Source organism: Seriola aureovittata, chromosome 17 (assembly GCF_021018895.1).
Source record: "Seriola aureovittata isolate HTS-2021-v1 ecotype China chromosome 17, ASM2101889v1, whole genome shotgun sequence".
Classification (NCBI taxonomy): Eukaryota; Metazoa; Chordata; class Actinopteri; order Carangiformes; family Carangidae; genus Seriola; species Seriola aureovittata.
Genome location: NC_079380.1, coordinates 6,891,184 through 6,913,708, shown reverse-complemented (window position 1 = coordinate 6,913,708; position 22,525 = coordinate 6,891,184). Strand labels below are relative to the sequence as shown.

The 22,525-nt window shown below is 40.3% G+C and overlaps 2 protein-coding genes across 4 annotated transcripts; both read left to right on the top strand.

Moving 5' to 3' along the window:
- The first annotated feature begins 399 nt into the window (after positions 1 to 399).
- Positions 400 to 10,101, top strand: slc4a1a (solute carrier family 4 member 1a (Diego blood group)). Of its 2 annotated transcripts, none has more exons than XM_056402668.1 (21): positions 400 to 529; positions 1,842 to 1,928; positions 2,253 to 2,308; positions 3,287 to 3,396; positions 3,484 to 3,530; positions 3,622 to 3,787; positions 3,910 to 4,045; positions 4,150 to 4,219; positions 4,347 to 4,389; positions 4,485 to 4,669; positions 4,815 to 5,022; positions 5,194 to 5,397; positions 5,511 to 5,659; positions 5,761 to 5,955; positions 6,073 to 6,318; positions 6,446 to 6,535; positions 7,158 to 7,324; positions 7,441 to 7,682; positions 7,779 to 7,948; positions 8,692 to 8,865; positions 8,938 to 10,101. In XM_056402668.1, exons 2-21 carry the CDS (start codon positions 1,902 to 1,904, stop codon positions 9,013 to 9,015), a joined length of 2,763 nt encoding a protein of 920 aa, XP_056258643.1. In that variant the 5' UTR covers positions 400 to 529; positions 1,842 to 1,901; the 3' UTR covers positions 9,016 to 10,101. The 2 variants fall into 2 exon arrangements, with proteins under 2 accessions (XP_056258643.1, XP_056258644.1); XM_056402669.1 differs by having other exon boundaries at positions 447 to 513.
- A 146-nt stretch (positions 10,102 to 10,247) lies between these two features.
- On the top strand, positions 10,248 to 22,164 carry ubtf (upstream binding transcription factor). 2 transcript variants are annotated; one of them, XM_056402672.1, is made up of 21 exons: positions 10,248 to 11,785; positions 14,237 to 14,295; positions 14,768 to 14,940; positions 15,045 to 15,128; positions 15,221 to 15,376; positions 15,475 to 15,539; positions 15,681 to 15,807; positions 15,898 to 16,008; positions 16,117 to 16,250; positions 16,342 to 16,483; positions 16,567 to 16,608; positions 16,762 to 16,872; positions 17,074 to 17,229; positions 17,325 to 17,471; positions 17,760 to 17,870; positions 17,958 to 18,046; positions 18,144 to 18,333; positions 18,443 to 18,490; positions 18,636 to 18,689; positions 18,783 to 18,908; positions 18,995 to 22,164. In XM_056402672.1, exons 2-21 carry the CDS (start codon positions 14,259 to 14,261, stop codon positions 19,106 to 19,108), a joined length of 2,217 nt encoding a protein of 738 aa, XP_056258647.1. In that variant the 5' UTR covers positions 10,248 to 11,785; positions 14,237 to 14,258; the 3' UTR covers positions 19,109 to 22,164. The 2 variants fall into 2 exon arrangements, with proteins under 2 accessions (XP_056258647.1, XP_056258646.1); XM_056402671.1 differs by lacking the exon at positions 10,248 to 11,785 and adding an exon at positions 12,077 to 12,441.
- Positions 22,165 to 22,525: the final 361 nt, after the last annotated feature.

Here is a 22,525-nt window from a genome sequence, read left to right as displayed (position 1 = left end):
AAGGGGAAAGGAACCCCCCCCCCCCACACACACATCATGAGGGAATCCCCAGCACATAAACTACATGACGCAGTAAGATGTTGCCCCCTGATACTGTACATTTCACCCTTCCGTACCCTCTTTACCCCCCATGTGCCCCCAGACATGATGAGTTTCAGGTCCGCACAGGTTCTCCTTTAGGTCCCTGTCCACACTTGAACCCAGTTCATACTGAGAGGGCGGAGCAGACAAACTAGGGCTGGGATATCCCTGTCTCAAGGTGTCCCTGACCGATAGGGCTACTTGTCTGTCACACAGGCCTTATCTCCACCAACCCCGAGAGGTTGCTGAGCAACCAAGGGGGTTGTGGGGTACGGCACCTCTTCAGGTCGACGTAGTTTCCTGTGGGTGTTCCTGCTCCTGTCATTCTGTCTCTCTGTACTCATCTTTTTTACTTGTCTTGGCTCACTTTATCACCAGGCTCGTCTAGGCTGACAGAACAGAGGTCGTCCTGTTTCCAGTGCTGGAGACCAGGTGGGAGTACCTGCAGGTAGGGGTGTGACCTTCTCTGGACAAGGGTCAGACACACTTTATGGCACCACTGGACTAGAGGGTAGAGGTCAAACAAGATGGATATCTGATGCACCCTGATAGGAGAACATTATATTCCAATCTTTAATGTGTTTGCCATGTTAACAAGATAAGTGCGGGAGCTCATTCTTTATTTAAATTTAAATTATTATTTTTGAGTTGAAGTTGTTTCTTGGACAGGAAAATTAACCTTCACAAACAAAATGTTTGTTGTGCATTTTCTGTAAAAACATGTCTGTTTTAATCATTTGAGGTCATGGTCAAGTGGGATTTTCATCTCTGGAAAACAACAGCCACTGAGGAATTTTATAACTTGCGTTCCATTTTTACTAATATTTCACCTGCTTGTTTTTGGTTTTGTGCTAAAATATCTGTATTCATAGAGTTACATTGTGGATAATTGTTACCACAAAACAGCAATGCCTCCTTAATATTCATCTGCATAATTAGTTCGGTTCATGCACAAGCCATATCTGTAAATTGTTTTTCCATGTCGTTATTATTAACCATTCCTTATTGGTTTTGTGCAGATGTAAAGTAAAAGTGTAACCATGAGACCTTTGTAGCTTCTTGAGCTTCTTGACCAATTCTAATTCTGGTCAGTTGTTAACATACTCGTTATTATGATTGCCTAGGTATTGCATATCAATATGATTATCTTTTTTTTTTACATAAATTTGACAGTTTATATAACTGCAGTTTACAGTAGCTAAATGTCCTTCATAATATTTGAACTTTACTGTAACTGAAGGGAACAGAGGTGTCTGGTTGAGGGAGGGTGTAACCTAAAGATAAGGCTCTGTACGTCTTCTATTGAAATTTTAACGCAGTTCACATTCTCAACGGCTGATTGATTATCTGTCCTGAGCCGTGGCTCTGCAGACGGACTCAGCTGTGTGGTGGCAGATGGCGGTATCTTTGTCAAAAGTTCCTTAAAGAGGCTCAAGGAGGCATCATTTGTTTCTACAGTGGCTTAGAAACCTGTTCTTAAATCATACAAACACTGTAGTTGGTTGACCACAGAATAATGGTGAAAACTGTAGGATTTCTGGTGTATATTTGTCACAAATCCTGTGCTTTGGGCGTAGCTGCACCTGTTTGCATTAAAAATATGTTAAAACCCATGAAGCTCAACAGGAAAAACAGATTTGATATTACGTTATGTCCTCAGTGAGTCAGCAGTTATTTCTCATTAGTTAAGGAAAATGATGATTTACCTGATATTATTATTATATTTTTATGTTCATTCATTCCTTTTTCTTCTCTCTCAGGGGATGCACAAAAATAGCTGAGAGTTCAAGGACAGACAATTCAACATCTGAGAAACATCAATGGAAAACAATTTCAGCTTTGAGGAGGTTGGTCTTTTTTCTACATGTGCACTATAAATCTAACATCTTCACTCTGATACTGACTCTTAATAAAAAATAAAAAAAAATGTAGAGCACTAAGCCTTAAACATGCTGCAAGATTTATTGAAAGCTCCACAGCTGTTTACCCTGAAAATCTTTCTTTATTGTTATATATGTTCTCCAAGCCTCTGTCAAATAGAAAAGGGAGCTTGGAAAATTGGACATTGATAAACGAAGTGTAGTTTGATTTGTTTAGTAGCCTAAATCTTGCAGCAATAACTATTTGTCTTCATCATCCATTAACTCTTTTTCAACTTTCCTCGTGTGTAGGGCAGTGACATGTCATATGAAGACAATGACTCAGCCTTCCCCTCTCCAGTTCAACTGTGAGTTCTTTCCTTCTATGAAGTCATCCTGTTTGAGCAGTAACTACCTGTGCATGATGTCTCTGCATTCCTCCAACAGTGTGTATTCACACTGAAACATTTTTAACAATAACTCAAATGTATGTAATGTGAGAGAGCTCTTATGTCGTAATGGCCCAACAAAGAGTCTGTAGTTCCCGTTGGATCTACAGAGCATTTTTCCCTCTTTTAACTATATTTTTTTGTTTGTTTGTTTTAGAGACCATAACTTTACTGCCTGCTGCAGCTGGAAATAAATAAATGATAAAATGCACCAACTGCCCCAGTACCACACAGCAGACAGGTCTGTCTGTGTATACACAGATAATGACCAGCTGGTGATGCATTTACCAGCTAAAGAGCCAGTTATTTCCCCCAGGAATTGGAGACCACAACAGAGCTAAAACAGAGTGAATATTGGACTAACATTTGTCAGGAGGCCAAGAACATGAATCCAAAGAAATGATAAATTCCCTATGGTTTGTGGCATATAATGTGGCCATGGTATGGGTTAGACTCAACCTCTACCAGAAAAGACTGGGGTTTTACAAATAGCTTGTGTGTGAAGGTGCCTGACTGAGAGTCTAAACTCAGGGCACAACATCCCAACTACTTCAAGCAGGCAATAGTAGTTATATTAGGTTGTGCAACACTGCCCCCTTGTGGCCAAGAACAGAATAGCAGTAACAGCAGAACTTGATGGTGTTGATCTTTATTAGGCTAAACTGAGACCCTCACTTGAATTGATCTTAAGGCATTTGTTAACTAGCTTCAAAGTCCATTTATCTTACAGACATAATTATAAGAACGTATTTTCCAAATCCCAAATGTTTTCTCCCTATCAGGGCTGAATTGCATTGCTTGAATTACTCTATTATTGTTGTTTGTAATATCCGGGGTGGAATTGTAGGATGCTGATCCATAGTCTTATTTTATTTCCTGTTTCGGTTTTACCACTAGGACTCCACCAGACCAAAGCAGCATCTATGACCTGGAGAGGAGGAGGGAGGAAGAGGGGCAGGAGGATGAGCCACCTCTGGAGGCCATCGTCATCCCCAGTGGCTCCGAGGGTAAACTCACCTGACAGCGCATGCAGCTGTTAGCTATTTGACTCTTTAAATCTGAGCACAACTCACTCACTTATCTCTTTATTTCAGCATATATGAACCTGAACACCAATGCCACCACAAGAGGGGATGCTCAAGTTAGTTGACACTTTTTATCAAATGTAAAACCTCATTGATATAAATCACCATCATCCACTGTCATGAACTAATTTTGTTGCATTACCACAGGCTTACGTGGAGCTGAATGAGCTCACGGACAGCACCTGGCAGGAGACTGGCCGCTGGGTGGGCTATGAGGAGAACTTTAACCCCGCCACAAGAAAATGGGGTCCTTCTCATGTCTCCTATCTCACCTTTAAGAGTCTGATCGAGCTCCGTAAGACCATGTCTACAGGTGAATTTAGAACCCTAAATGAAACTGAAATCAGTGTTTGCGTTACATTAAAAGTTTAGGTCCTATGAATATGACCACTGAAATTAAAAGCCCCAGTAACACATGACCTGACATGATCTCAGGGGCTGTCATTTTGGACCTGAATGCCAACAGTCTGGCTGCTGTGGCTGAGAAGGTGGCTGATGAGCTGCTGAACAAGAGTGAGATCCGTGCCAGTGATAGGGATGGCCTGCTGAGGGCTCTCCTCATGAGACGCAGGTAACCCACAGGATCCGTCGTTTCTCTGTCTCTTTCTACAAGATGATGATGCTGAAAAAATGTTTGCAGCATGCACTTCACGCTCATTTTATTCGTCCTTCCAGTCAGAATGAGGGACCTGTGGTTACACCCTCTGGAGATATTCAGATGCAGACCTTCTCTGTAACCAAGAAGGTAGAAATCTCTAGTTTTTATTCAGTTTGATCTACTTTTAATAATTTGGCTAATCATCAATATCATATTTGTGTATTAACATATCAGAGTTGACACGTATTGTACTGCTGGATCATTATTTTTGCAGAGGGACAACTCTGACAACATGGAGGCCTCAATTGTCCTCTCAGGTATGATATCATGTTATTCTGATGCAGTTATGTGTCTCCAGTTTTTTGTATGTAGTTCTGGGGCAGATATGGCTAAAAACTGGTGTTTCCAACAGGTGTCCTGGACTTCCTGCAGAAACCAGTGGTGGCTTTCGTCAGGCTGAGTGACTCTGTGGTGATGGAGTCTGCACTGGAGTCTCCTGTCCCTGTTCGCTTCGTCTTTGCCCTGATGGGCCCCAGCCAGAGCGGACTAGACTACAGTGAGAGTGGGCGAGCCATGGGTGCTCTGATGGCTGACTGGGTGAGGAGATAGTATGGAGAGAGAGAAAAAAGTATCCCAGAGACATGTAGCTTCAGCAATAAGAATACACAACCCCACTGATGAAAAGTAGCCTAATTGGTTTGGTGCAGGTGAATGAAAGGTTTCTGTATGGCTCTGCTAACAGGTGTTCTGTCTGGAAGCCTTCTTGGCCCAGACTGAAAAAGATCTGACCAATGCCATCGCTGACTTCATGGACTGCAGCATTGTGATTCCTCCCACTGAGATCCAAGATAAGGAAATGCTGGAGCCCATCATCAATTTCCAGAGGAAGATGCTGTGTGACAGACTCCGCCCCAATGACACTCGTCTTGCATTTGGTGACATGGTCAAAGGTCAGCATACTGTACAGTACTTACAGTGCAGACTGACATTTTAAATCCTGACCAAATCTACAAATGTAGCATGTGCTAGATAAAAGAGAAAAGTGCTGATAAAACAACCTGATCTTAAGCAGATTTAACATAATCAATATTAACGTCAGTTTGATTTGTTTGATTTTCCAGATGAGAAAGCTCCAGAGGGGCCAAGGGAGGACCCTCTGGCCCGTACTGGCTATCCTTTCGGTGGGATGGTGAAGGACATGAAGCGTCGTTACCGCCACTACATCAGCGACTACACAGATGCTCTGAACCCTCAGGTCCTCGCAGCCGTCATCTTCATCTACTTCGCTGCCCTATCCCCGGCCATCACTTTTGGAGGACTTCTGGGTAAGAGAGGGTCCCAGATAAAAAGATGTGTCTGATTTCTCAGGCTCAGATCATTTACAGGAGTTCATCGACCTTTGATAGCTCTGGTAATTCTGTCTGTTGTCTGACCATAGCTGACAAAACGGAAAAAATGATGGGCGTGTCAGAGCTTATGATCTCCACCAGCATCCAGGGTGTCATCTTCTGTCTCATCGCCGCCCAGCCTGTCCTTGTCATCGGTTTCTCTGGACCATTGCTGGTGTTTGAGGAAGCTTTTTATGTTGTATGTACAAGTTGCCAGATGTGGAAACAACTGTAATCAATCTTTGGAAAGCCATGTTTTCTTCATTAACATCCATTTTCCCTTTGTTAATTCCATACTAGTTCTGCAAGTCCCAAAACATTGAGTACATTGTGGGTCGTATCTGGGTGGGGATGTGGCTGATAGTGATCGTGGTGATCATCGTGGCCGTGGAAGGCAGCTTCCTGGTCCGATTCATCTCCCGCTTCACCCAGGAAATCTTCTCCATCCTCATCTCTCTCATCTTCATCTATGAAACCTTCAATAAGCTCATCAAGGTTTCCTCACTTCATCCCTCCATCTATTTCACATCACATTTCCATGCCATCACTGTTCAATGTGTTGTCTTGCTGTTTTTATCCTACCTCTGACATCTCTCCCCTCCTCTTGCTCAGATCTTCAAAGCCCACCCTCTGATCCTGAACTACGAACATCTGAACAGCACAGTGGACAACCCCTTCGACCCAATCATCACGGAGCACATCGAGTACCATCCAGATGGCAACGTATCCTATCATCCGCTAGAGATTGAAAGACCTTACCCCAACACTGCCCTGCTGTCTATGTGCCTGATGTTTGGTTGCTTCTTCATCGCATACTTCCTCCGTCAGTTCAAGAATGGTCATTACCTTCCAGGCCCGGTAAGACCAACTGTCTATTCCTAGGGGAGGTGTAGTTTTGACAAGACTCTGAATTATTGTAAATGAGAAATCCATCAAGTAGGTGCCTGTGAATTTGGTCATATTGTATCTATTGCTCTCTCACTAGATCCGTCGTATGATTGGAGATTTCGGTGTCCCCATTGCTATTTTCTTCATGATCGCTGTGGATATCAGCATTGAGGATGCTTACACTCAGGTAAGTGTTGTGAAAGCCACTCAAAATGTCCTCAAAAATTATCGTTTTCTTTTTTTTCCCTAATAGAACATGTCAAAGCTCATACAGTGTGCAATTAGGATCACATATGTATATAGTTATCAAGAATAATGAAAAATATTTAAAATAGATATTGACTTTCGAGCCATTACATTTTTTTTGGTCACAGTCTCAAACTTAGACATGAACATGAATCACGATATTCCCTTTTTAAGTAGCCTGTGTAAATACATATATGCAGTTTGGTTCATATGATATGAAGAGGATCTTGAGTGTGGATAACATGATCAGCACACTGTTCAAACTTCCAGTGTCCATCCATACTTTGGGTGACACATTGGTTGGTAAACTATGACCTTCATCTGGTGGTTGTCACACAGAACTATATGACCTATATGCATGTGTTAGTAATTACCATGGTGTATACTGAGATGTTAAAAAGGAAGATAAATCAATTCTACACTCCTTTATCCTGTATATGATATGTCCCTGGTTACCATCCTCTCTGATTTCCCTGTTCCTCAATGCTCAGAAATTATAGAAGTATTTACTAAAGGCCTTGACTTGCATCTTTCTGAATGAATATCATCCTGTCTGCTTGTAGAAACTGGTTGTGCCAAAAGGTGTTGAAGTGACCAACCCCAAAGCCAGAGGCTGGTTCATCAACCCGATGGGAGAAAATAAGCCCTTCCCAATCTGGATGATGGCTGCCTGCTGTGTACCTGCACTGCTTGTCTTCATCCTCATCTTCCTCGAGTCCCAGATTACTACGTGAGTGACACTATAAATGATGCCATGACAACAGACTTCACGTAAAACTAATTAGCTAACCAAAACAAAGATAATATTTTGAGGATTTTTTTTTGTTTCTTTCAATGGATTATCAGCCTGATTGTGAGCAAACCTGAGAGGAAGATGGTGAAAGGATCTGGTTTCCATTTTGATCTGCTCATCCTGGTCACCATGGGAGGCATCTCCTCTATTTTCGGGGTGCCCTGGCTGAGCGCTGCCACTGTGCGATCCGTCACCCACGCCAACGCTCTCACTGTCATGTCCAAGGGCCCGAAACCAGAGATTGAGAAGGTTGTTGAGCAGAGGATCAGTGGCATTCTTGTGGCCATCCTGGTTGGTAAGGGCTGCCCTCTACAGTGCTGACACAAAAACAGCAGGGTCAGAATAAACAACCCTTTTCCTTTAACCATCATTCTCCTTCTGTGATTTCTAGGTGTTTCTATTTACATGGAACCTATACTGAAGATGATTCCCATGACAGCCTTGTTCGGCATCTTCCTCTACATGGGTATCACCTCTCTGAGTGGAATCCAGATGTGGGACAGGATGCTCCTGCTGATCACACCAAAGAAATACCATCCCTCTGATGCCTACGCTACCAGGGTATGAAACTTCCTCAAGCACAGTTTACTACCTGACTCTGATCATTAATATACAGTACATTGCTGTCATATAGACTAAATAACCAAAAAAAAAAAATACATTGACTACAACAGCCCTACAAAAAAAAATCCTTAAATTTATTGTTTTCTGTTTTTGTTGCCAGTGCTTGATTCAGTACTTATTAATTTTGGAGGCTATAGTCTGTGGCTGATTTTCAGCATGTCCTTATTATTTTGTCTGTGGCAGTCTCACTGGACAAAGATTACAAGACCACGCACAGATTATGACACAAACCGCAAACACGAAAGCCCCGCCCCCATCCCTTCCTTTATAGGAACAAGACACCTAAACTCAAAGAGACTGTGTGTGTGTCATTTTGCATCTTTCGGTGGTTATTTTGTGTCTCTCTGTGGACATTTTTCAGCTGTTTGTGGTCATTTTGCAGTTGTTTCAGATATCTGTGATTCTTTCGTGTCTCAGTGGTTGATTGATGTGATCATTTTACCTGTCTTTGTGATGATTTTGCCCGTCTTTGTAGTTGCTTTGCGTCTTTTTATGTCTCCTGTCTCTGTCCCCAGTGGGCCTGTCCAATAATTCAATTCAATAGTTGTTTTCCCTCATATTTCAGTGTACATTAGTCAGCGACAATATTCCTGTAAATGATCATATACATTAGATTTTGTGCATTTTCATGTTAGTCTTTAGTTCCTCTGCTAACACCCTCCTCTGTGTGGTTTGTGCAGGTTAAGACACTGCGGATGCATCTCTTCACTCTGATCCAGATTTTGTGTCTGGCCGCCCTGTGGATGGTGAAGATAAGTTCCTTCTCTCTGGCTCTGCCTTTTGTTCTTATTCTCACCATCCCTCTGCGTATGCTGATGACCGGCAGGCTCTTCTCTGTCATGGAGATGAAATGTGTAAGTACTTCTCTGTATGTGTTGTATTCACCCTAGGTGTCTGTGTTGTAACTGGATGTGTTTGTGTTGCAGCTGGATGCAGATGATGCCAAAGTGACATTTGAGGAGGAACCCGGGGAGGATGTGTATAATGAGTCCCCACTGCCATAAACAACAACATACAATTCATATTTAGTTAGTTCACAAACTTTTAAGTCAACTCAGTTCTCGAATGCCAGTAATTATGTGAAAACTGAATATCAGGTGTCTTTGAAAATATGTATTTATGAACAACTCTTTGCAGTTTCAAACTGTTCTGTTATTATTATTTATCTTTAAAGGAAATTACCTCTCATTTCTAGTAATTCATACATTATTCCTGCAACTGAAATTTTGTCTGTCGCCACAATAGAAAACTAATATACAGTCCATATTGTCATAAAGATGCATTTCTACTTGTCCTTTGTTCTTTTGTTTTCCGTATTTCCTTTTCATATTTCACTTGTTTATGTGGCATTCATTTTGGGATCATTAAAATGCTTCCCTTTTGTTTTCAGGTAAGGTATATGTAATTTTACTTACTTAAATATTAAGTGGTATTTTGATTCAGGAAAATATCCTCTGGAAATGAGGGGTCTTTAACTTTAAGACCTGAGATAAATCCACTTATAATATTGTTTTTTTCTTTAAATGCCTAACTACAGTATAGCTTTAAAGTGATTACCACTGCGGCCACATGTAGATCTACCCATGTTCACTATTTAAGTTAAGCAAAGTTGATCTACTCAGCCCTTTACACATGCACAAATAATGACTTTTTGTTGGACTATCAGCCCTGCCTTTGCTCCATACAGTAGCCTTTCAACTAAACTTTATCAAAAATGTTTTAAGTAGTGTTATTCAAGTTTGCCTCATTTCATGTATTGTGTATGGTTTATTGAACAATTTGGTCTTTCCTGTTCAGTCGACCTGATTTGAAAGTGTATGGAAAGATGTGTAATGCTCTTCAATTTGAGATTTTAAGCGTGTAATTGCTTTGATGATTATGAACTGGGATGAGCAGCAATGAGTGGATAGCGGATAATGAGATATAATTGTTTGAGCTGACTGTTGCACTGATGATATAATCAGGGGAAAACTTATTTGTAAATGTATCTTATTAAGCCTTTTGTTTTAGTTATCGTGTGTTTGTGTGCTTGAAACACTGTACATGCTTTGGATTTACACTTTATTAAAAATAAAAAAACAGCCTATAAAGTGCTTGTTTTCATGAGTGCAATAGAAAACATCATAGCTTCATATCACCTCCAGCCAACTTCAAGCAACAGGAAAGCTGTTCAGTTGGACCATGATGCCTGCCACTTAGCTGCATGCTGCCTTCAATGTCATTAAGTAAAGTCCTACACTCAGTACTCTTATATCATGGACATACTCTTAACTACTCTTAGTCTAGAATGAGAAACTTTACTGTACTGCAAAAGGACAAAACTTAACAGAATGGGGCTTTTTCCAGCTACAGGTGGCAAAATTCACTCAGATATATACATTTTGTAATTACTTTATTTAAATCACAGGGATAAAGTAAAGATTAAGCATCAAAAATCCGACTGAGGTTATATAATACACATATATATTATAAAATAAATACCCATATATTAATAACAACAGACAAACTAGTGCAACCATGAAATTGTGAAATAATCCATGTCTTAAACTCAGTTCATTATTGTTATTTCATCCAGTTTGCTTCCATAATAAGGTGTTTCTTATTCAATTCCAGCAGGTTTTATTTCTTAATATAATGTAATATCATTGTAGTCACTAATGCCACTTTTCATCAAAAAGTCTGTCACTGTCAATCAAGACAAAAATGACTAAGCTAATAATGTGACTTTACTTTACAAAATTACATTATGAAATAAAAAGGGATTTTCTTTAAATTAAAACCTAAGGAAATAAAAACAGCCAACAGTAAACTGGTATTTTGAAAATAGGGTGGATAAAATAACATTTCATAATTATAAGCTGAGTTTTAAACATGTATAGAAATTCAGTCACATGGTTTAGTTGTATATTATTTATTTATTCGTAAGATTATTTATATCGTCTTGTATTTTCATTTAATTCTGAATATTTTGAGTGTCCATGCATAGAGGCTACAAATGGAAATTAGTTTCCATGTCTGTTTACTTTTGTGCGATTAAACCAGTTTTCCCACAGCCAGGGAAGGCAGCACAGTTTAACAAGGCCGAGTGCCTGAAAGTCATTTGTTTTCCCTGAATCGGCCTGACTGGATTGGACGGCCGGGGGTCCCGCCCACAAACACACAAGGTGGAGTTGAAAAGAAAAAACATGCTGGGCCAAAATGAAGCTGTCAAACAGCCGCTTACAGTTTGGTAAAAGAGAAATGGGCAATGTGAAAAGACGAGAAGACTGCCATGTGGACGTATTAGATAATTATCTCTTGAGTTGAAATCTGACACTGATGCATGAAGATTATAAACTTAAATAATATACATTTTTTATGTGAATTACATTAAGTTAAGGGAGTATGTGAGATTAGCCGGTTGCATTAAATTAGACAACCATTGACACAGCTTTGGCTTTCATGAAACTTTCAGCGACCTAAGAAAATATTACAAACTTCGGCTGGAGATCAGATAGGGTGGCCTCCGGGAGTAAAAAATAATCGCCCGCGGTTGGGTTCAGAAATAACGGTGCGAGATCGGGAAAAAAATGTGGATGTCTCGGCATCGCGAATGGTTGGATGGAGAGGAGCTGCTGTGCGTTGAGTGGAGGGAGACGGCGAGAGAGATGGAGGCGGGGGGGAAGGACCATCTCTGCGGGGACTGGAGCCCAGGACCGACGGCGCAGTGCTGGCTATCGTTCAACCCTCCCCTTCTTCCTCCACAACGACGCCGAGGCTCACGCCGAGAGACAGGTAAGCCAACACAACAGCCGCTCGGTTTCATAACACCGCGAAAATACGCGATAAATAAACCCGAATAAGCTATTGGAACCCACAAAATACACCTTTATTGTATGTTTTTTTTTTATATATAAACCGTCTCGGTCGGTAGGCTCTTTGTAGTAGCGAAGCAAACCAACCGCTGTGGCAGGGTACAGACGAGGTCGGCCATACCCGATTTTCTTGTCCTCTACAGCGGGGAAGAAACTGGAAAAGACCCGTAGGTAAAGGGGATATTTTCATAAAATTTCACCCAGCGAGTGCGTTATGCTACTTCCCTTCATCGAAACTCAGCTATTCGTGCTGTAACCGGGTCATTTGCGTGGGGGAATTAGCGGTGGTTTCCGCGCCGAGACCTCCACGCGGCTGTTGGCGGAACAGCCAGCCGCCTCTCTCGGTTAGCCATCAGGGATCTCGGTTTAATATCTCACCGTGCAGAGACTCGCCCTCTCTCTCCCCCTCTCTCTCTCACTGACTAGCCCAGAACCACCGACGACCGAGCTCGGAGAACCCGCCTTCTTGTCCTCGCTTATGTGCTTTTGGATCGAGGGAAGGGAGTCTGCAACGCCCTGGACTTAGTTTTAAGCTCGGTTTTCTCTGTTTGCAGTGCGCCATTGGACCTTGTCACGGTAGGTTTCCTTGTAGAGCAGAGCTGAAGCATGGCGGACCTGGAGCTGTTTGTCGCGCCAGTGAAGCTGCTCAGCCTCGGATGTTAACATGTTTCCTTAAAGCTTAGACTAATAATTTAAGGGACCGTTTAACCGCGCAATACTGTAACAGATACCGGTCGCAGCTACCGTTAAAATGAATTATTTAGTAAATGTCGAGGTTGTAACGTTTGGCCGTTAAAAACATTTTCCATTTTCTTCTTTCTTCCTGTGCCTCCGCAACTCCTTCCAACCCACCACCACGAGATTTATCTCGGACATTGTAACGAATTGTTAAAATTAGTTTTTCCAAAACTCGGCTAAGTCTTTAATAAATTTAACTATGTTTAAGGCTAGCTAAAATTTTATCTGTTGAACAACTGTTTTAAATGATTTGTTTAAGTGGTCCGGATCTACCCTATAGGAAGTAGGAGATTGTTATTAAATACAAACAAGCTTAAAGTTTTGTATTAAACACTGACGTTTTAAAAATGTATGGCTATAAATTTATAGGATAAATGCCCAATTTAAGCTTCATTTGGCGTGCCAAGTTGTCCTTGGCCATGTAATGCCTCAGCTCCCAATTTTTATACTCCATATGTTATAATTATAATGAAATTTAACATATTTTATGTTCTAATGGCTCTAAATGTACGTAATATCAGCTTCCTAGTTATATAAAGGTGAAATCGGTAGTTCTCATGTAGCTAGGTCACACCGTGAACACCACAGTGAGCTGGGGCCATCAAGGACACGATGAACAACGAGCAGCCGCCATCATTGGAGCACAGCTCGGCTACGCCTCGCTGAAGAATGCACCAAGTTTTGCTCTAAAATCGCAACATTAAACGCCAAAAACATAAATTAAATGGCCTGTAAATACTCTTGAAGCAAATTTATTAACTGAAAGCGAATATTATATTGTTTTCCTCGCTCCAGCCGTAGTGAACATTTGAAGAGAAGATTATAGGTTTGCATGGCGGAGCTAGATCCGCATCCAACGGTGATGAGGCGCCTCTACCGAGTGGCGCATTTGGCTGCAGTGCTTCCAAGCCACCATTCCCCTTCGTCGGAGACCGAAAGCAGATCCCCCGTCCGTGGTCAGCTGGTCGCCTACAGCTGCCTGTCCGTCCACGTCCATTCGCTTCCTCCTTCCGTGGATCCTCCCCAACCTCCACTCCGACAGAAAATCCTCCATTACCGAGCGGACCGGGCGAGAAAATGGTCGCTCTTGTGCGTCCACGATACTTTTGTTGTGGAATTAGGACAGTACTAATACGCCAAATTCCGGCTGGCAAAATTTGCTCGACGGAGACTCCTGTTGTCGTAGCTAGTTGTGCTAGTTGAAGCCCTCCGCAGTGTTATTTGAGATTTGAAGCCGTCACAAGCAATAGCCTATGTCTCACCATGTAGCGTAAACGTTTAAGGGGCGGTGTAATGAACATAAACCATTATCTAGAGGCAAATTTGAAATCCGCCACTTGAAAACACCGGTTTTACTTTTACATCACAAACACTTTTTTAAGGAAATCAAAACTTATCATATGAATATTAAACAGATTTATATATATGTATATATATATATATATATATATATATATATATATATTTTTTTTTTTTAATTATTATAAAATCCTGTAATTTAAAAACATGGTCTATTCTGATGTAGAAGCTTAGTTTGAACTCGCATATTAAAGATTGTATTGTGTTTCTATATTAAAGATCATGTTATTGTGAGAGATTATGTTTGACAACTTGATTTTTGTTGCTCTTGTAGATAAAAGACAGTACAACCACAAATGAATGGAGAAATGGAGGCAACCACCCAAGACCAAGGTATATTGAAATAGATATTTGATTATTTTCTGAAATGATTAATCAATTAATTAACTGGCAAACTTTTTCTTGGCAGGTATTTTAATAATTGATTAATTATTTAAGTCATTTTCCAAGCAAAAATATCCAGTTCCAGCTTCTCACTTGTGAGGTTTTGTTGCATTTTTGTCTTATGTGATCAAAAACTGAATATTGAAAGGGTTTGTTCTGTTAACTAGACAAAATATACATTTTGAAGATTTTGATGGAAAATTTGATCATTTGTTACTATTTTCTTAAATCTTATAGATCAAACAATTAATCAAGAGAATAATCAGTCTAATCAATAGTTGCAGCCCTAAACTGAACTATACTGTTGATGTATTAATGTTTACTATAGCTAGTGTTGTAACAGAGCAGACTGTTGTAAGTTTTCATCATTTCATCTATTATTATTTTTGGGTTAAATTCTGTTGTGTTTGCATCACAACAGTTTGGGCACAGGATGACCTCTTAAAATTGCTGGAGGCCATGAAAGTAGCCCTGCCTCAGAAGGACCTGACTAAATACAAAACATCAGAGTCCCACCTTGACTGGCAGAAGGTGGCATTCAATTCCTACACAGCAGAGATGTGTAAGCAGAAGTGGCAGGAAGTCTCTAAAGAGGTGAGCCAGCTCATGTTGTTAGTATGACACTTATTTATTGTCTGCTAAATGTCAAATTTAGTGCTTCATTTAGTTAATGTTTTATTTTTCTGCTTTAACCACAGATTCGAAAGTTCAGGACTCTAACCGAACTGATAGTTGATGCTCAAGACTATATCAAGAACCCCTACAAGGGCAAGAAAATAAAGGTGAGTTAAAACATACATTTTGCTTGACAAGCAAACAACTACCACATTATGAATAGAATTTTCACGCCAGTATTTTTCTCCATGATATACAGAAACATCCAGATTTTCCCAAGAAGCCCTTGACTCCATACTTTCGCTTCTTCATGGAAAAGAGGGCCAAATACGCAAAGTTGCACCCTGAGATGAGCAATCTAGATCTGACTAAAATCCTCTCAAAGAAATACAGGGAGTTGCCTGACAAAAAGAAGGTCCGTCAAAAACAAATACTACATCTTTTAAGGTTGACTGTGGTATTATTTGATAGTTTCAAAACATATAACAAAAACATTGTTTTTCTTTTCTACAGAAAAAATATGTTGATGACTTCTTAAGAGACAAGGAATCATTTGTGCAAAGTATGATGAAGTTCAGGTGAGATTACTTACACGTCTTCATTATTATGTAGCATTAATTGTATTATGTAGCATTATTTGGGCATATTAGGCGTGTACCTGCAGCATATTTAAGAATGATATCTGTGCTTAAATGCTGATTTATGATCTATAAATGTAGGGAAGAACACCCAGACCTTGTGGAGAGCATGACCAAGAAAGGTTCAAATGTCCCAGAGAAGCCCAAGACACCCCAACAGCTGTGGTACAACCATGAAAAGAAGGCCTTCCTCAAAACACACCCAGATGTAAGTAGGCCTTTACAACATACAAAATACAACCTCTTAACCTTTAATTGTGTGGCCCTACAGTTGTTAATTTTCTCTGTTTGACAACAGGCGACCACCAAAGACATAAAGGACAGTCTTGGCAAACAGTGGACACAGTTGTCTGACAAAAAAAGACTCAAATGGATCACAAAGTCCTTGGAGCAGCAGAAACAGTATGAGGTGAGACTACAATGATGGTGATATGTTACATCAGGGTCTTACAAAATTTGGAGTCTTTAGAAGCATTTTCACTGTTTTTAACTCTTTGTGTTCTTTTTAATATTCTAGGAGACGATGCGAGAGTACATCCAGCAGCACCCAGAGTTAAACATGAACCAAGGGGCTATATCAAAATCCACCCTGACCAAGGCCGAGAGGCACCTGAAGGACAAATCTGACGGCCGGCCTGACAAACCACCGCCGTGAGTTAAGAGCTAGAATACAATGCTTGACACATGACACCACCATGTGAGAGTTGTTTAGACAAATCTTTCTGTGTATATATGCTTTCAGAAATGGTTACTCTATGTTCTGCGCGGAGTTGATGTCCAGCATGAAGGACGTACCCAGCACAGAGCGTATGGTGATGTGTAGCCAGCGGTGGAAGCTGCTGAAACAGGGCGAGAAGGATGGCTATCAGAAACGCTGTGAACAGGTTAGTTCAGAATCAAGTCACATTATATAAGAAAAGCAAGTTGTTCGACTTAGTCTTAATAATTTAATCTAATGTTTTTTCAGAGAAAGAAGGAGTATGAAATTGAGATGAACAGATTTCTCAGTGTAAGTCTTATTTTTTATTTCTCTTTTGACTGGTGTTTTTGCCGTGCTTAGAGTTTTCACATCACAGCAATGAGTGTTTCTATTTGTGTGCTATAGTTTTTGCTGTAAGAGTTCATCAGAGTTTCTTATTTATATTTTCTTTGCTGTTTGTAGAGTTTGTCAGTGGAGGAGCAGCAGCGGGTCTTGGGCGAGGATAAGATAGGTTTTAAGAGGGGCAGTGGAGCCAGCAGTCCTGCCGCCAAAAAGAAAAACCCTAAAGCAAAAGTAAGACTGAGTATACAGCAACACCCACCCAGTTTGTAGAGGTGGTTACACTCGTCACATTTGCTCAGATACAGACTTTTTTGTTATGTCACTTAAACATAAAAAGCTAAAGATAATTTGTGCATATTATGTAATAATGTAATGTAGATGTAGATGTTATAGTATCCTTTTCTGAAATTGGTTTTGCTTTGAAATCTGTAGGCCAATCCAGAGAAACCCAAAAGGCCCATTTCAGCCATGTTCATCTTCTCTGAGGAAAAACGTCCCAAACTGCAGCAGGAGCGACCAGACCTTTCTGACAGTGAACTCACGAGACTGCTGGCGCGCATGTGGAATGAACTGCCAGATAAGAAGAAGGTCAGTTGAGTGATCACAGGAGCCAAATCATGTTGATAAGAGCAGTTTGAAATATAATTTTCCAATATACCTTTTTAATGGTCTTGGTCATTTAGGAGAAGTATAAACGCTTGGAAACAGTCCTGAAGGCAGAGTCAGAGAAGAAGGAGAAGGAAGATCGTAGTCGTCTGCCAGACCCACCCAAGACTGCTCAGGACATCTGGCAGCAGAGTGTCATTGGAGATTATCTGGCCAGATTCAAGGTACACATGACCCTTGGTTTCTACAATGAAAGACATGTATCACCTAAGCAGATCACTGGTATCCATGCATGAATTAATTTACTGTGTTTACAGTATTTACCTTTTTACCGACAGGTGTTATGTTCAGTCTGTGACACTAGTTTATAATCGAAAATCTAGAATAAAAGTTATGTATGCATTGTATATATTTTCATATAATATAAAACAGTCTCTTTAGGTCACAGTATTAACAGTAGGATTTGTTATACTAATTTGTATTACATTTAATGTGAACCACTTGTTTTGCAGAACGATCGGCCGAAGGCACAGAAAGCAATGGAAGCAACCTGGAGCACCATGGAGAAAAAAGAGAAGATCATGTGGATCAAAAAGGCAGCAGAGGATCAGAAAAGATATGAGGTATCACTGTCAATGTCCAGCAGGAGTCCCTAACATCTGTATACAGTACCAGTGAGAGTTAACCATTGGCTTTTCTGTCCTCAACAGAGAGACCTGTGTGAGATGCGCTCACCTGTTGCTGCCATTGCCTCAGGGAAGAAGATGAAGTTTGAGGGTGAACCCAAGAAACCACCATCGTAAGTTTGCCACATCCAACTTGTCCATGCTGCCTGTTGTTTGTACAGTATTGAAATCCTAAAATTTTGTGTTTTTTCCCCTTGCTTTTGACTCTAGAAACGGTTATCAGAAGTTCTCTCAGGAGATGCTGTCCAATGGAGAGCTGAATCACCTCCCGATGAAAGAGCGGATGGCTGAGATTGGCAGCCGCTGGCAGAGATTACCGCTGAAGGACAAGGACCGCTACAAGAAGATCGCTGAGGAAAAGCAGAGGCAGTATAAAGTCCAACTGGAACAGTGGCTCGCCGTAAGGATTGATTGTTTGAGGGGGGGGATAAGCCATGAATTTTCTACTGAAAATGTAGAAATGTCTAATTTCTTTATCTTTCTTATCATACACTTCCATCCTTCCACAGAGCTTGTCTTCACAAGAGAGAAACACTTACAAAGAATATAATTCACAAGTAAGTCAGTTATTTTACTGTCATGGTTAACATTGTTGTGTCACTTACTGGAACAGAAATCTACAGCACAGTACCTCTATAATATTTCCACTTCTTGTATCTTTTTTTGTATTTAAATGAATGTTTATCTCTTCGGACGTTTCAGAAAAGGAGAACAACTGCAAAACCAGGAGGCCCCAAGGCGAAGGTCAAGAAATCTGTGAGTGCCGACTCATTGTTCTGTTTTCTGTCATTAGACTCAAAAATCAGCTGCAATTTTCAATTTCATGTGGTTAAATGTCTGTGTCCACAGGACACCGAGGAAGAGGACGATGAGGACGAAGATGATGACGATGAGCAGGAAAAGGCTTCCTCTGACGCAGACTCATCCAGCGAGGATGATGAAGACGATGAAGAGGATGAGGACGACGATGAAGACGTAAGTGACATTTGTCAGTGGCCACATACAGAAGTAATGACCTGACATTGATTATGCTGAATATTATTTTTTGTTCGATTTTGAAGAAGGAGGAAGATGACGATGAAGATGATGACGAGGCGGAGGACAAGGAGAACAAGTCAGAGGACAGCAGCAGCGAATCGAATTCACCAGGGACATCAGACTCTGATTCGGACTGATGGATCAGGTCGACGTCGTCCTGAGACGAACTGAGCAGCGCTGAGCTGAGCCAAGAGTCCAGGGAGCTCTGCCACTGTGCCAACCCTGCTCTCCTCCCACCACCAGAGGGAGCCCCTGCATTGCCTCATCCATTTCACACTCACCCACTTTATGTTGCTGCGCTGGTGATCTGTACTCATGGAGGGACACTGTCCTTATGTCCAAAATCTGTTTCATTCCCTCCCCGCTGTGATGGTCATCTCACAGCACGGGCCGCTGACATTATGCCAAAAACAGCATCCCACTGGTTTGGTGATGTCATGAACATTTCTGCCGCTGGTTTCAATCTTGATTTGCAGGTTCAGTGGTTTAAGGTTAGAGTTTTAATGTCCAGGGTAATGAATTACCCTCCAGTGTTTCTTCTATTATTCTGATAATTAGCTGGAGATAGGTGGCATGAGTTGTGAACAGGCTTCATGGAGCCAAAGAACATGTTATGGGGATCACTTTAGGGAAGGGGGGATGTGCGGGGCACTGAAAAATTGCACTCTTCAGAATGTTTCATTTAATATTTTTTTCCAGAATTTTGTCGCTTTGTTCTCTATTCTCATGTTATGATGTAGATTTTATCATTTGGTTCTTAAAGAGGTGGTATTTTTTCAGGAAAAAAAACAAGCCATTATGAATGTCTTTTTTTTTTTGTTGCTGGAAAATTTCTGAACTTGTTTCTTACCTGTGTTTTCATTTAAAAAAGACAGTGCCTATAAAATGTTCACCCCCCTTTTGACTTTTCATGTTTTATTGTTTTACAATGTTGAACCAAAGTGGATGTAATGAGGCTTTTTGACACTATTCACCGAAAGAAAGACTGAAACATTTATTAGAAATTGACTTATTTGCTGGACTTGTGACTACAACCAGCTGTGATGTAGGGTGTAGTCAGAAGTACAGCAGATTAGAACACGCAGAACTGAAACTGGCATTGATCCTGTTTTTACTCGCTGTAAAATAGCAACGAGCTAAAGTATCTAGATTAAGCCAAATACAAGACAACTGATTACATATGTATTCACCCTCTTTAGTATTTAGTTATAAGCAGCTTTTGCAGCAGTTACAGACTGCACTCTGTGTGGATCAGCTTTCTATACATAGATGCTGCATTTTCCCCGTTTCTTTTTCCAAAACGGCCCAATGTTGTGTTTAGCGACTGTGAGTAAACACCAATTTCCATTTCCTTCCACACAATCTCTAGTGGATTTAAGTCTGGCCGCACTTCTTGCACCAAAACGGCCTACTCTAAGCAGATTTACAGCGGTGCTGTTTCTTTCTAAAAAGCAATTGACCGTATTATAGTCTGCAGGCTATTCCGTCCCTTGAACTATTTCTTGTGTCTTTCCCCTGAATGAACCTTAAGTAAACTTGTAGTTTATTTGGAATGTCCCTTCATGTCACAGTGTAGTTTTTATTAGAAAATTAACTAATAAGCTGTTGGAGCTACCAGATGGAGGTTTGTCTACTGGTCAAACGTGACACAAGTGATCTCCACACAACTTTTGTCTTATTAAACAATTGGCTCACCCTTTCAATACCTATGTAATTGGTTATTTGCATGTTATTTTAACACTTAATACAGGTTAATTTTTAAAGATTTTCACTTATCATTAGTGTAAAAAAACAAAACTTACATCTTACACTTACATCCACTGTGCTTCAGTGTTGAAAAACAAAAAGGTCAAATGTTGGTGGATTACATATATAGGCACTGTGGATCCATTGCCATGTGTCTGTCATTGAGAGTTGTCATTTATCAAAATTTACCGACATGTCTTGTAGTGCATAAATTCAGAAGTCTGAAACAATCGTTTGACTCAGTTTGTTCTGGTCTGACAGTGACAAACTGTGTAGTGCTTGCAATTTGTCATTGAAGGGATCACTTTTTTTCTACATTAAGAGCTCAATCTGACAGTTTTTAAAGAGTATCTCATACAGTTGGTGTATATTCCTTCTCTAAACCGTTGTTTTACATTTCATTTACGGTTTATTTGACTTGTTCATAGGTTTTTTGTTTTAATTGTGAGGAGTTGCGTTCTGACCCATCTGGAATCATTTGTGGATGTGGAACTGTATGGTTTCATCTATTTTTCTTTTGAAATTTCAATGGTATGGACTGTAATCTGTCTGGGTTTTAGTCTGATGCTTATCCCAAAAAAGTGTGCACTTAATGTAAATCTGTCCCTCTGTGTGAGTTTGTGTGCATGCATGCACAGAACTATGTATATATGAGGGTGTATGTGTGTTTCTTTGCTTTAATGTGTGCTATTTTTGCTGTTTTGTTGCGTACCATGATGTGACTGCAGCGTGCATGTATGCCTGTGTGGGGACATCATACCAACACCATGAATGTAGATATTGTTAAATTGTTAATTTCTTTTCCTCTCCAAAGGTCTTTAGTAATTCTTTTGCTTGGCGCCGTCATGTCATTTGTTACCTGAAAATGGAATTCCATGACTGTCATTTTGGGTCTGCAGACAGATGAGTACATGGCAACTATTAATAATCCGTCAGTAATGGACTGATTTTGACCATTATGAATCTCATCACAAACTAAAATAAAACCAGCGTGGACTATTTAAATAACTTTGGGAGGGAAAAGGAAAGTGTTTGTCGAAATTGATGGATGGGAGTTTGTAAAAGGGATTTGGGGAACTGAGTTGCCAGTGGAATATGGGTTAAAAAAAAAAAAAAAAAAAAAACTTGTAATTTTTTTGTAAATACTGTTTTTTGTAATGAGTGCTTATTGTTTTGTTAGTACTTTTAATTTGGCAAACCCTCATTTGTGACTTCTGAGGCCAGTGAGCCTTTCACTCACGGGGGAGAATTTTTGGTTCAATTCACCTGTTTTAGTTGTTGTTCTCTCCCTTATGTTGGTTTATAGAGATATCTAAGACAGCAAAGCTTTACAAGTTTGTACTGCTGATCATTTGAGAAAATTTGATGTTTTCTATAGTTGAGGGTGTTCTTATGTCCTTGTAGTTCAAGTATTTGGGCAAATAAAAATGATCTTTAACAGTTAAAAGTGTGTGTTCTATTTTAACCTTATACAGACAGTCCGTGAATCAGTGCTGATGTGCAGGGAAAAAAAACTTTGTGACCAAATGTATGTGCAAACCCCTACTGGTTCAGATTATGCGTGGGACTGTTTCTCACTGGTTGACTAATCACCTCTGTCAATTAATAGAAAATGAATGGGAAACAATTTTAACAACTGATTAATCATCTAAGTCATTTATCAAGTAAAGATGACCTAAATTAGCTTTTGGTTTTGGACGGTTAGTCAGACACAATAATGATTTGAATTGGTCAACGTTTATAGAAATAAACAAATAGTGTTTTTAGAGTTTTTTCATTCTTTTTGGATATTTGATAGTCCAAAATGT